The 12,500-nt window shown below is 37.2% G+C and overlaps 2 protein-coding genes across 2 annotated transcripts in view; one reads left to right on the forward strand and one right to left on the reverse strand.

Annotated features, from left to right (window-relative positions):
* oaf (out at first) overlaps positions 1–4,606 on the forward strand; it is an 8,397-nt gene extending 3,791 nt beyond the window's left edge. Inside the window, exons 4-6 of the mRNA XM_027368532.2 lie at positions 1,555–1,741; positions 2,443–2,561; positions 3,274–4,606. Coding sequence (XP_027224333.1) covers positions 1,555–1,741; positions 2,443–2,561; positions 3,274–3,432 — 465 coding nt within the window. The 3' untranslated portion in view covers positions 3,433–4,606. The remainder of the gene's footprint in view (positions 1–1,554; positions 1,742–2,442; positions 2,562–3,273) is intronic.
* Positions 4,607–6,288: 1,682 nt separating this feature from the next.
* Positions 6,289–12,500, reverse strand: part of Chd64 (calponin 3) — a 7,355-nt gene continuing 1,143 nt past the window's right edge. The window contains exons 2-4 of the mRNA XM_027368533.2: positions 8,044–8,180; positions 7,601–7,805; positions 6,289–7,312 (exon numbers count right to left, since the gene is read on the reverse strand). Coding sequence (XP_027224334.1) covers positions 7,142–7,312; positions 7,601–7,805; positions 8,044–8,180 — 513 coding nt within the window. The 3' untranslated portion in view covers positions 6,289–7,141. The remainder of the gene's footprint in view (positions 7,313–7,600; positions 7,806–8,043; positions 8,181–12,500) is intronic.

Consider the following 12,500-nt stretch of genomic DNA (forward strand, 5'->3'; position numbering starts at 1 on the left):
TTTATAGCATACTCCAATTAGAAATACAAGTAGTATTGATAAAAAAACAAATACTCTTGTCAAGACTTATGAACAGTTTGTTTTATTTTGTTATATTATTATTTTTTAGATGAAAGAAATAAATTTTGTTCCTATAGATCCTACAATTAATTTATATGTTCAACCAAAATACTTAAAAGCAACTGCAGTTGACTGCTGGGAAGATAGACTGACTATCAAGAATAATTGCAGGATATTTTTGATTTGTAATATACATAATATTACAATGCAAAAAAAACAGTTCTTACCAATTAGAGGACCAGTTTCTCACCTACAGAGAACTGGATCCTCGTAAAAGGTTCCATATTCTACCATTTTTATGGGAGACTACATCATATGAAAATAAAAAGTGGATGACGTGTAATCACATCATGAGTCCATTTCAAGGTGGTTAGGGTGACAGCTTACAAGTCCATTCTTGAGCCTCACAATCACCCAGGCACAGAACAGTGCTTACTAAAGGCGTGGTTCAACTAGCCTTGTCTTTATCAGTGACTTATTCCGTTTCACCATGGTTTCGTGTTTCATAGCGTATATATTTTTGAAGAAAGAAGCATGGAAACCAATTTACAGACTCAAAATTATTAATAGGCTGACAGGCCATCGACGCTAGTGTAAATCCTCAGTTTCAAATTAGCCATTTCTTGTTTATTTGTTTTTGGTAACAAAAAATGAATTTTACTACAAATGTTTTATATAATATCTCTAATATAGCTTTTGTTTACTTTATAGATATTAATAATTTCCTTAACTGCACTGTAGAAAGCCCGGAGATACCCAAGGAAAAATATGCTCTTGGTTGTGTTATCACTAGCTTCCCTCAGGCTCCAGATATCGCATCAAAGTGACTTGATTTGGCCCAGATAGACACGCTTACAGCCATACCTGTGCATACACAAGACCAGTTGAACCTCACCCTAATACACCCCAGATTTACCAGACTTTAAGAGAAATTTTACCTAGTGTGAATGACTTAGACTAATCTATTAATCATCAGTAGTATTATCTGCTGTTTTTTTCTTTCTTTCATTTTTCATTATTTGAAAAAGATTATTAAGTCACAAAGTTTGTTTGTGTCAGTCTGTTGTTGATGTTTCATTGTAAGATTTCTGCTTGCTAATCCATTTTTCAAAAGTGTATTCTATTTTCTTACAATTTTTTAAGGAAGACAGATCTTTGACTTTGTTTCATAAATAATCTACTCTCAATTGCTTGACAACTTGAAGTGTCTTTTCTCTCATTTTTCTTTTTTATGCTAAATTTTTTTATATTGTGAACATCTTAGGTCCCTTATATTTGTCTGCGTATACATTACATATTATACTTATAAAATACATAGGGAATAGGAATCCACAAAGGACTAAGTGGTTTAGAACAAAAAGCTAGGAAACCTAACGTAGAGTGCTCTTTTTTTTAACTTTTGTGTATGGCTACTAGAGCACCCTAATTGTGCAAGAATATGCATCCAGCTAAAATGTTTAGGGTATGTATATAATATTTTTTCTTCTTTTAAAGAAAAATCCTGGCACAGTGAGATCACCAGAAGAAGACCGTGGCACTGAAGAAGTAGAGATGGACGTAAGTGTGGATGTTGCTGGAGCAGGTATTCTATCTCCACACATCCCTCACATGTGTGCATTGGCCAGCACGTCTACTTATGCCTCTGACAGAGACATTAAACTTTGGGCAACACAGAGAAGAGGTAGAGTGCTGCGTTTGCTCCGTGTCACTACAGAGTTTGTTTTTTTCCTTTTGCTCTTTCATGTTCTTTCACTTTTAAGGAAGATTTTTTTTCTTTTCTCTCTGTCTTCTTCTTTTCTCTTTCACTTTCAAGATGGTTAAAAAGACTTCATGCAGGAAATAAGGACATTGTATTTGAAAATGTTTAGAATAAGTTAAGAAAAGAGGTATAGAGGAGAACAACCTTTTGTAGGCAGATCACATATTAGTTGATCTCCATTAAGATAAACCCAAAGCATTTTCAAATGGGGCTTAACAGATATGCCTTATGCCTTTTTTCTTATTTTCTTTCTTTCATTCTTTCAATCTTTCTGTTTGATATTTGCATGTGTTTGACTTTTTATATTGTATTTATAGCTACTGTATTATCTATTTTATTTATTCATCCTTGTATCTTGCTTTCGTTTCTAGTTCTTGTTTCCTTTAAAAAAAAAAAGCATTTTGTCTCTGTTATTTAATTGTAACTATGATTTTTAAGTCATATCATATGTTTGAGATATATGCATACAATATATATATTAAGTTGACTGTCTAGATTGTTTACAGGTTTCATTACATTAAAGCATTTGTTTAAAGATAGAAAGTTATTTGTTACGAGCATCAGTGATATTTTAAAAGCTATTTTTCTGCAATTCTTTTCATAAGTCCATTTTTTATTTGCAGAATTAGATGGCGATTGGTCTCTAGTCAGCGATGCAACACACCACCTCCCAACAAGGGGTGTTGCTCGCTGTGCTGATGGGGGTAGAGATCTCTCAAGCCCTTGTGCCTGTCATTATCAAGTGAGTAATATAAGGTTTATTATGTGCTTCAGTAACTTCACCTGCTTCAGAACAGTACTAGCTAGCTAATTCAGTAGTTTTCACTTTAAGATGAAGGTATATATAGCAGATGTATTTATGAAACATGACAGTAGATTAGGGAAATTTGATAATTTCTTCATGGTCACTTGATAATTCATAAGTTTTGGAATTTTTCAGTCCATGTAATGGATTGTTAGTAGTAGTAGTAGTTGGTAATCTGGCACCAGATTCATGTACTGTCAACCATAGTTTTGATTATGTTACATATTGAAGGCCCCACAATTACTTAGTAACCAATTACCACGCCCACAACATCAAACTTTTTTCTGATATTTTTTGTTGATAATATGAATTATTTGATTATTAAGATATGTTAGAAAGGCATATATATTTTTTATTGTTATAGGTATTTGGATATTATAAAAATCATAATGTCAGTAATGAGGATAAAAGTAATGATATTATAAGCATTAAAAAAAGAGAACCTTCAAATCCAGCAAGAACAAAAATCTTTAATACCTGTAGTATAGGGGAGTCATCCCCTAAAAATGTAGTGTAAATATTTCAGATAACTACCACTAGTTGAAATTCATTTTTATGGCATTCTCATATTTTTCTTCTCATTTAACATGCTCATTTGAGTAATTCATCATGGGTGGAAATTACCTAAAACCTGTTCTTTTGATTTTAGGTATGCATTGCTTGGTATCCCTGTGGCCTGAAATACTGCAAAGGAAGAGACAATTCTGGTAAAGCAGTGTCCTACCGTTGTGGCATCAGAACCTGTCGGAAGTGCCGTAATTTCAGTTACTTTGTACCACAACGTCAGCTCTGCTTGTGGGACGACTAATGAGGTTGCATGTAGAATAGCCATACCAGAATGATAAAAACATTGGGTTTTTGATATACTGACTATAAAAGGTTTTATGAGCCAATCACTCAGTATTGCAGATTTATAGCATTTTGAGTGCAACATGGTTTTCTTTGCATATAACTTGGATCAAAGTTTTGGCAAACAGAAAGAAAAGCCAAACATTTATTGAAGTGCAGTATTGTTTGCGAAAAAAGCATATTCCATAATTTTTATTGGAAAGTAAACACGATGATAGATTTCATGACTTGTTGCCATAATTGCCATTTTTTTGTAACAATAAATGTGAGTATATACTCAGTAACATTAGTAATTACCAATTTTAATGTGTGTTCTAATCGACAATCTCATTTGTAGAAATAAGCTTTAACAAATAGTTTGATATTATATTATGATACTAAGATTTATGTAAAAGCTAGTGAAAACAACTTTATTTTTTGTTGTGTTTTATATCAGGAGAGACAACTTTGATTGCCATATCTGTGCCATATATTCTCCAGCAATTTTTGTTCTTTGTTCACTGGGGAAAACAGATAGTTCCTTTGTTTCTATTCCTAGAAAAGTCTTTGATATATGGTCTTTGTATTTTTTCACATATCATTCTAAATGTTTGGTATAGAATTATAATTATTGTATTTTAATTCTTTGTTAATAAAACAAATGCATTTTCCTGTACAGCCTCTTGCTTACATATGTTTTTATTTTGTGTGTAATTTTATATTGTGCATAGGATTAACATATAGAAATTAAACCTTTGTCTATGAAAGTTTACTTTTAGAGAGAACATAAATAAGATTATTTAATTTTGTAAATAGTTTGAGCATATTAGCATTTTGTTCTATACTTTTATACTGCAGGTAATCATTAGTTACGAAGTGCCATAGGCTTCTTTTAATATGCTACTTTTGTAAAGTAGTTTTTTTTTATAAATACAAGTTTATGAGTCCTTCAGCCCATTTTCTGTAGAAATTATATATTCCTTATATACATTTTTTATTCAAGCATATCAAAGTACATACATACAAAGAAATGGAACTGTAATTCAGAAGCAGCTGCTTATTTTTTGATAGGCACTGTAAGAAATTGTGAAAAAGTCTGGGAATTAAAATATTTCTTAAAAATAGAAATTCTGGAATAAAGAAGCACTGTAAAACATTGACTTTTTTCCTTCAAGATCTTATGGTAATTGCTGGTAATGAAGCACTGAAAATATTTTGAGTTGCAAATAAGTTTTAAAAATGTCTTTCAACATAAATGGAAGTAATATGCTGCTTGGTAGGAAATGTGTCACCGATTCTGGAGAAAGCAACCCTCTAGTGTTCTATTAATCAGAAACCTGAAACGTCTGGATTTGCCACCCAGTGTTTGAAATAATCCTCAGTGGAGGCTTGTAGGAGGACCTTAAATGTTTTGGCTTAGGCAAATCAATAAACCCTATTGCAAGTTGAGATGAGCCTGGCCCATTGCAGATTGTAGTTTCATGTCAATAGAGTGACAGCAGTGATGGAATTCTTGGTTATTATATATGTGGTATAGGCACAAATCCTGCTGTGGCAGTACTGTAAATTCTCCAGTCTTCTGCTTTGCTTTTGCCAGTAAAATCAAAAGTGTAAAGCAAGGTCAAATAGGAATGATGATTGCAAGAACAAACAGGAATAGAGTACTACAATGAAACAAAGAAAAAGAAAATTAGTGACAAATGGCATCCAAGATTTTCAACCATTCTGAACATAATTTTGCTAGAAGGGAAACTACCGGAAGTGCAACTGAACTCTCCGAGATTTAAAATTTAATACAAGAGTAGGATTTTATTGCCCTTTAGTGAAGACAACAAAGAACAACGTTTTATAAAAGCCTGCAATAAGTTTAGACTGACTGGTAGACAATTTCCAAGATGTCCTAAACCCTCACTGGGCTTTACATAAACCATGACAAATAACTTGCCAGCTATCAATAACCTGCAAGGTTGGAAAATTATCCCCTAAACAGTTGAATCTTTAAGGGTGTTTTGCAACTAATATTCAGTGAAAATCATGGCTCATGAACACAATGAATTCAATCTAATATAGCATGTGTTTATTTCCCTGGATAAAGGATAAGAACCAAAAGAGCCATGAAATTTGTATACGATTTGAATTCAATGATGATGGAAAAGTGTTTAGTTATAGTGCTTTTGAACCAATATTGTTGCATCATTCTGTATTAAAAGTACCATGAATATCATGAACTTTGATACATTATAACTGAATCAATCATGAAACATTTTTAAAAAAGGGTAATTTAGCCACTAAAGGAAGTTTGGAGCACAGGGAATTTGACTCCTTCAGACTCTCAAATGCAGTGAGAAGTAATAATGACAAAATAAATGTGCTAATGCAGAGAAAAGATTGGAATAAACCTTGTAAAGAGCCCACTTGCTAAATTAAAATAATAAGGATCGCGTAACATCAATATTCACCATTTGGGTAACAAGTCTGAGTCAACAGAAACCTTCATAATAAATTTGATTGCTTGACAAAATTTAAAAAGTTCTTTCAAGTCCAAAATCTATTATCGGAACAATTACCAGCAGTAACAATCTTATTTTCAACAAAACCTAGTTAAGCAGATCATATATGCTTACTTTTATAAACCTATTAGTTTTGCATACAAGATACAACCATTTTTAGTAGCAATGACTTCCATTAATTAATAATGTGCAGTTATTATTGATCAGATTCAGTTCTTGTTTACAGTAATGGCTCATCAATGGGTCCTAATACAGGAGGATATACTGTATAGGTTAATCACTCGTCAGTTGTACCGACGGTACTAAAAGGATAATCAGTCCCTGAACAGTATTGAACTTTTTATTTCATTTCCATACAAAATTTCTCTCAAACTGGAATGTGACAGCTCAAACAAGACTATAATTTCTCTATTTGGAAAAGAAATTAAACTTCATACCACACATACAATGGTAAAGTAAAATAAAGAGAATATGACTCCAATAAAAAAGAAAAGAAAAATGAAACAATATTCATTTCACTATATTGCTACAGGTGAGCTGCAACTATGATAAATAAGGAATACTTTTCATATATATGAATTTCTTTTTCATAGAATAACATTTAAATACATTTTATACTGCATAATGTATAACACTTATATCTGTATAAATTGTACTATAATAAGCTTACAAATTAGTAAAATATGAAAAAAGCCTGGATGGATAATCTTTCTTTGATACTGTATCTACGCCTTTAATTTTCGATAAAACAAAAATACGACGTGTATTGAAAATGTGTCAATTTAGGAATGAGCCAATGGTGCTACTCATCAGCTTGCACTAAAATATTTCATCCTGGTATCAGTGAGAATTTTTAAGCATTTTCTTCGGTTCTGAGACAGCTTCGTTATTACCAGTTCCTATGCAATGAAATTAAAACTGAAGCAACCTATTGGACATGTGATACATGTCATATTTTTTACCGTTTTTTTACATTAATTTCTTTACCGTTATACAAATTCCTGTTTTAGGCATACCACTGCCAATTTATTTTTTTCTGTTTTTATTTTTATATATAAAAGAAATCCTCCCCGCTATCATTTATTGGAACATATTAGAAGCATGATGAATTATGTTGAACTACTTAAAAAAAAAAAAAAAAAAAAATGAAGTGAAAGTGAAAGTGTACAAAGATTGCTTTTACATGTGGCGAGTATTGCCGAAGGACATGCCAGACTGAGTGGCACCCTTGTTGGAGCCATACTGCAGGTTGACAATGCCCTCAGAAGCCCTGAGCTGCTCCTCGGTGAAGTGGCGGACGTTCTTCTCAGACTCTTTTGGGCCAATGGAAGGCTTATCAAACTGAGATCCCTGAAAGACGAAAATAAAACATTGTATTTATATTTCTTTCATGTACAATCACTCTCTTGAATACAATTTCTACAATGAATTATCATTCATATTGACACTAATTATAATGAATTTAATACTGCATATCCTCATATCAAACCCTTAATGGGTATCATACTTTTTATCAAAAAAACATCTCTACAAATAATTAATTATACAAATTTAAAAGTGCACTCATGCACTCTCCCTCACATAAATGGACATGCAAAATTCAGACAATTACAAACGGCATTACGTATTTCCACGCACCTTCCTTCCCAGAGACTGCAAGCAGATAACAACAGAGTTGAGGTTCTGTCGCTCCCAAAGGTCGACAGTCTGGAAGGTCTCCTGAGTGGGGACGCCGCAGGCCTTAGCACCCTCCACGAAGGCGTTGATGTTCTCCATGCACTTGAAGGCCATGGCGGAGGTCTGGATCTTCTTGATCTGACCGGGCTTGAGGGCGTTAATCACCCTGTTGAGAGCAAAGTAAATAAGTGAGTCCCCCTTCTAATCACCGATCATAACGATGAAGAAAACTTGAAACAAACACATTAATAAGATATCAAAGCAAAGAAAATAAGTAACAAATATATGAAAAGTCAATAAAAAAAACAGTCTGTGAAACCAAATTCCACAAATCCAATAAAATCAAGCGTCCTCTACACTAAATCATATTATAAAGAGTGAACGTGCCGGCGCCAAACACTCACTGGCACAACAGCTGTCCGTTCTTCAAGGTTTCGTAGAAATTGTCGGCGTCTCCAGACTTGTTGATGTCGGCGCTTGTGATGATGGCGATCCATTCCAAGCACTCGGCGGCCTGCTCTTCGCTGTATTTTGCGTTGACCTGTTGGAGAAATCACATATTGAGGAATTCGAGAAACAAACAGAGCTAAAGATTGAGGAATTCGAGAAACAAACAGCTAAAGATTGAGAAATTCTAGAAACACAGCTAAAGATTGAGGAATTCGAGAAACAAACAGAGCTAAAGATTGAGGAATTCGAGAAACAAACAGAGCTAAAGATTGAGGAATTCGAGAAACAAACAGCTAAAGATTGGGAAATTCGAGAAACAAACAGAGATAGAGATATACGAGTTACTTCCTGCGGTTCTAAAAAGGAACGGCCAAACTTCTCACAGAATTACATGACACGAGTTCATTCTTAAATATGGAGTAAGAAAGTCGACCCTAAAAGAGTGCACTAGAGATGGGGAAAGAAAATCCATATATGGTGCTCTATCCGCTTTAACCCAAAGCCAAAGGAATCTGATGCCAACAAACGGAGGAATTAACCTTGTTTCCCTCTAGTGCACCTTTAACAACAAGGGTCGGACTATAGTGTACCAGGGTTCACATTTCCGGTTAAGAAATATTCTTCCTAGAAAGGAGGCTAAAATATATTACATAACATATTTATCTGAGGCTCCATATTGTACTGACGCTAAAAAACAAATCTATCTTCCCACAAAGATAACTATACAGTGTTTTAGGATCACAAAATGACAATTAATAACCCATCGCTGTTCTTACGGATTCCAATACCACGAGAAAATGTATTTCTTCAGTTAATGTGAAAATAACAACGAAATGTCACGTGCCTTCCCACCATAACAAGGAAGCGGATGCAAGGCAAATCCTCTTCCTCTCATTATTCTATGCGCAAGCGACATTCACGAACCAACCAGAAAAATAATCTCATTCACATTTTCCATAAAAACAAAGAGAAAGGAAATAAAATGATGTTTAATTAAGAAAAATGCCAGCGTAGATACATGCACGAAACCGCGTTCGCCTCTCCTCGCCTCCCCGCTGCCGCCAGCGTGTTCACAGGTGTTCACTTGGGTTCAGGCGAGAGATGACGTCACTCTCTCACTATGCAAGGGTACCTGAACATAACCTCGTTAACCCTAAGGCTCTAGACGACGCCCATCCACCAACCTAACCATGGGTGTGCCAACGAGTCCCCCCCCCCATTTGCTCTTCACAAGAAGGATGCAAGATATCCTTGTGAGTGTGAGTGTGAGTGTGAGTGTGTGTGTGTGTATATGTGTGTGTGTGTGTGAGTGTGTGAGTGTGTGAGTGTGTGAGTGTGTGTGTGTGCGTGTGTGTGTGCGTGTGTGTGTGCGTGTGTGTGTGTGCGTGTGTGTGTGTGCGTGTGTGAGTGTGTGTGTGCGTGTGTGTGCGTGTGTGTGTGCGTGTGTGTGCGTGTGTGTGTGCGTGTGCGTGTGTGTGAGTGTGCGTGTGTGAGTGTGTGTGTGTGTTGTGAAGATCCTGCATCACCATATACCATTAAACTCTTAGCCATTAAGCAGTAATACGGTGTAAGGGCCCCCTAAAGCAGCGTGCCGTAAAACCGGTCTGCCGTCAGTGCGTGTAAAGTTAATCCAACTACCCGCTCACACCAGAAACTACAACTTTATAACGCACTTTCGTCTCTCTCTCTCTCTCTCTCTCCCTCTCTCTCTTTCTCTCTCTCCCTCTCTCTGTTATCTGTTTACCAGCCATACCACACATCCGGCGCAGCGTCCTCCATGCAGCACCAGACTCTTATTGTGTATAGCCGGATGTGTTTGTCTCTTCCATATGTCCGTCGGCCGATCTTGCTTGCCCGTCTGTCCGTGTCTGTCTGTCTGTCTATCTTCCGTGTGCCGGATCTTCCTCGCTCTTCCATCCTTCTTTTCCTTCTTAACTCTCCTTCCTCCAGGACATCCTTAATACGCGATGACGTAATGACTAGTCTCCGGCAGAAGGGTTTGGGAAGTGCATCCTTTCCTCTCCAGTCAGTCATACTCTCCTCCTCTTCTTTTATCTTGCTCTCTCTCACTTATGTGAATGGGTAAAGGGGAGGGAGAAAAGGGGAGAACAGAGGAAAGAAGGGATGACGGGGGAGGGAGCAGAGAGAGAGAGAGAGAGAGAGAGAGAGAGAGAGAGAGAAACAGAGAGAGAGAGAGAGAGAGAGAGAGAGAGAGAGAGAGAGAGAGAGAGAGAGAGAGAGGAACATTGAAATGAATAAAGGCTGAAATCCATTGTCCCGAGCAGCCTCGACGGACACACGATTCCTATACAAGTAGCGTCTTTGTTGCAGTGATTCCTCCAGGAGTCCAGACAGATCGATGAGACTCGAGGCAGACACCCAGGTCCAATGTCCAGGTCCCAGTCGTCTTGGAGTCGTCCCGAGGTCGTTAAAAATCCGACCTCTCCTTGGGCATCGCACTCTGGGCACGTTCGGAGCCTTCGCCCGAGTCATGCCGTGAGGTTCGTGCCTCTCCCAGGGTCACCTTCAGCCACGGCTGCTGCTACCCGAACCGACGACCGACCAATGCCCTTTTCATTGCCATCTGTTCGTCCCAACAGTATATTCTCTCGGTCCTTTTCAACATACTTCTTGTAAGCAAAAAGAAAAACCACATTCGCAAGCTGTGAAGTATTTGCACCATGATATATCTCATCCCTTTTGCTAAACGAAGCACACACTCAAAAGAATGCCCCCCTTTACATCCCTCTTTGGACATAACAAAGAGCAGTCTATCCTTCTGCAGCAAGAAAAGACGACCCATCCATCCCTTCCTGTAAAAAAAAAAGGAACCTATCCTTCCTGACGCAACAAAGCGGGTTTCAAATCCACAGAAGACCCTTCCTCTCGCTGCTGCCTCTTCCTAACACTTACGCGCCTGTCTTATCCACTCGCATTATAAAAGGCATCACTCACTGCATGTGTTTCTAGACAATATACAGCGTATGTTGTGAATGTATACCAAATTTACTGTATGTATGTATTTATATATAATTTTGTGTGTGTGAGTACGGGTATGAGTACGAGTGTGTGTGTGTGTGTGTGTGTGTGTGTGTGTGTGTGTGTGTGTGTGTGTGTGTGTGTGTGTGTGTGTGTGTGTGTGTGTGTGTGTGTGTGTAATCAGGACATACATACACCATACATACGTTCATACTTCCATACTCTTAATATGCGAGTGCGGGGGTTTATAAAAGTGAGCGAGTGTGTGTGCGAAAGCCAACTCTGTGTTAACCTCAACTGAACATTGGGCAATGAAACTGTATTGCAAACATCGCGAAATAACTACAAGCCGACGTCTCCGTTTACATTTCCACACACTTGCTCTACCTTATTCCCCCCTCCCCTCCCCCCTAAGGATACCTTGCTCCACTTCCTATCTCCGCTGAAAAGATAAATCCTGTTAAAAAGACTGCACAAGGAGAATCGGATACCTCATATATCGCAGAAACTGTACCACGGCCTCAAGATAAGCTTTTTCCCAAGTAGAAAATTCCCTGGCTCTAGGACGCGTGAATTATTACCTTCCCTCTTCCTATACATCACCCAGACGCACAAACATGTCAATATATGCATATAGGAATGCTTACATACATATTTATACGTGCAAACAAAATGACACGTACAGACAGTATAAAAACAGACGATATACCTAGCATGGATACGTGTATACCATTGCGTACTCGTGTTTCTGCGTCCGCGTATGCATACACACAAACCGGTCATAAAGAACCCTACCCTTGGCTCACAATACCAGCCCACTACCCCCACCCCCACCCCCACCCCTCGCCCGCACCCCATACTCCTAATGGTGATAACAGAGTCGTGAGTATTCCAGTCACGACTCTACCTAAGGCGTGACTCATCGCCCTGTACTGACGAGGGGCGTGAGGGGGGTAAACACACACGTCTTAAGGTGGGGTCGCCACGCCCCCTCAAGGATTGCTCGGGGGGGGGGGGGGTTAGGAGCTAAGCCTACGATCTAATGCTTTTAAGAGAATTGTCGAAAGGGGGTTTTTAGTAACGATCTTTTAAAGTGTGTCTTTGTTATTCTACATCACTGGCATATATAAAATCGTTGTCATCATAAACATTATCATTATTAGTCATATAACTATCAGTCACTATCATCATTATCATCACTATTATTGACAGGTCCGCATGTTATTGTCCTAAAGACCTAAAAACTCAGTACTGATATTAAATGTTATAATGATGATCATAATAATTAAAAACAACATTTGCGCTTCAATTTAAAAAATAAAAAAAAATAAAATAAAATTCATATTTCCAGATGTTTGGTTAACCTCTACCCTTTCACAACTCCGTTACAGAGATGACGTTCTTATCAACATTTATCTAGCCTTATCATCTT

The sequence above is a fragment of the Penaeus vannamei genome, chromosome 20 (genome assembly GCF_042767895.1).
Source record: "Penaeus vannamei isolate JL-2024 chromosome 20, ASM4276789v1, whole genome shotgun sequence".
Taxonomy (NCBI): Eukaryota; Metazoa; Arthropoda; class Malacostraca; order Decapoda; family Penaeidae; genus Penaeus; species Penaeus vannamei.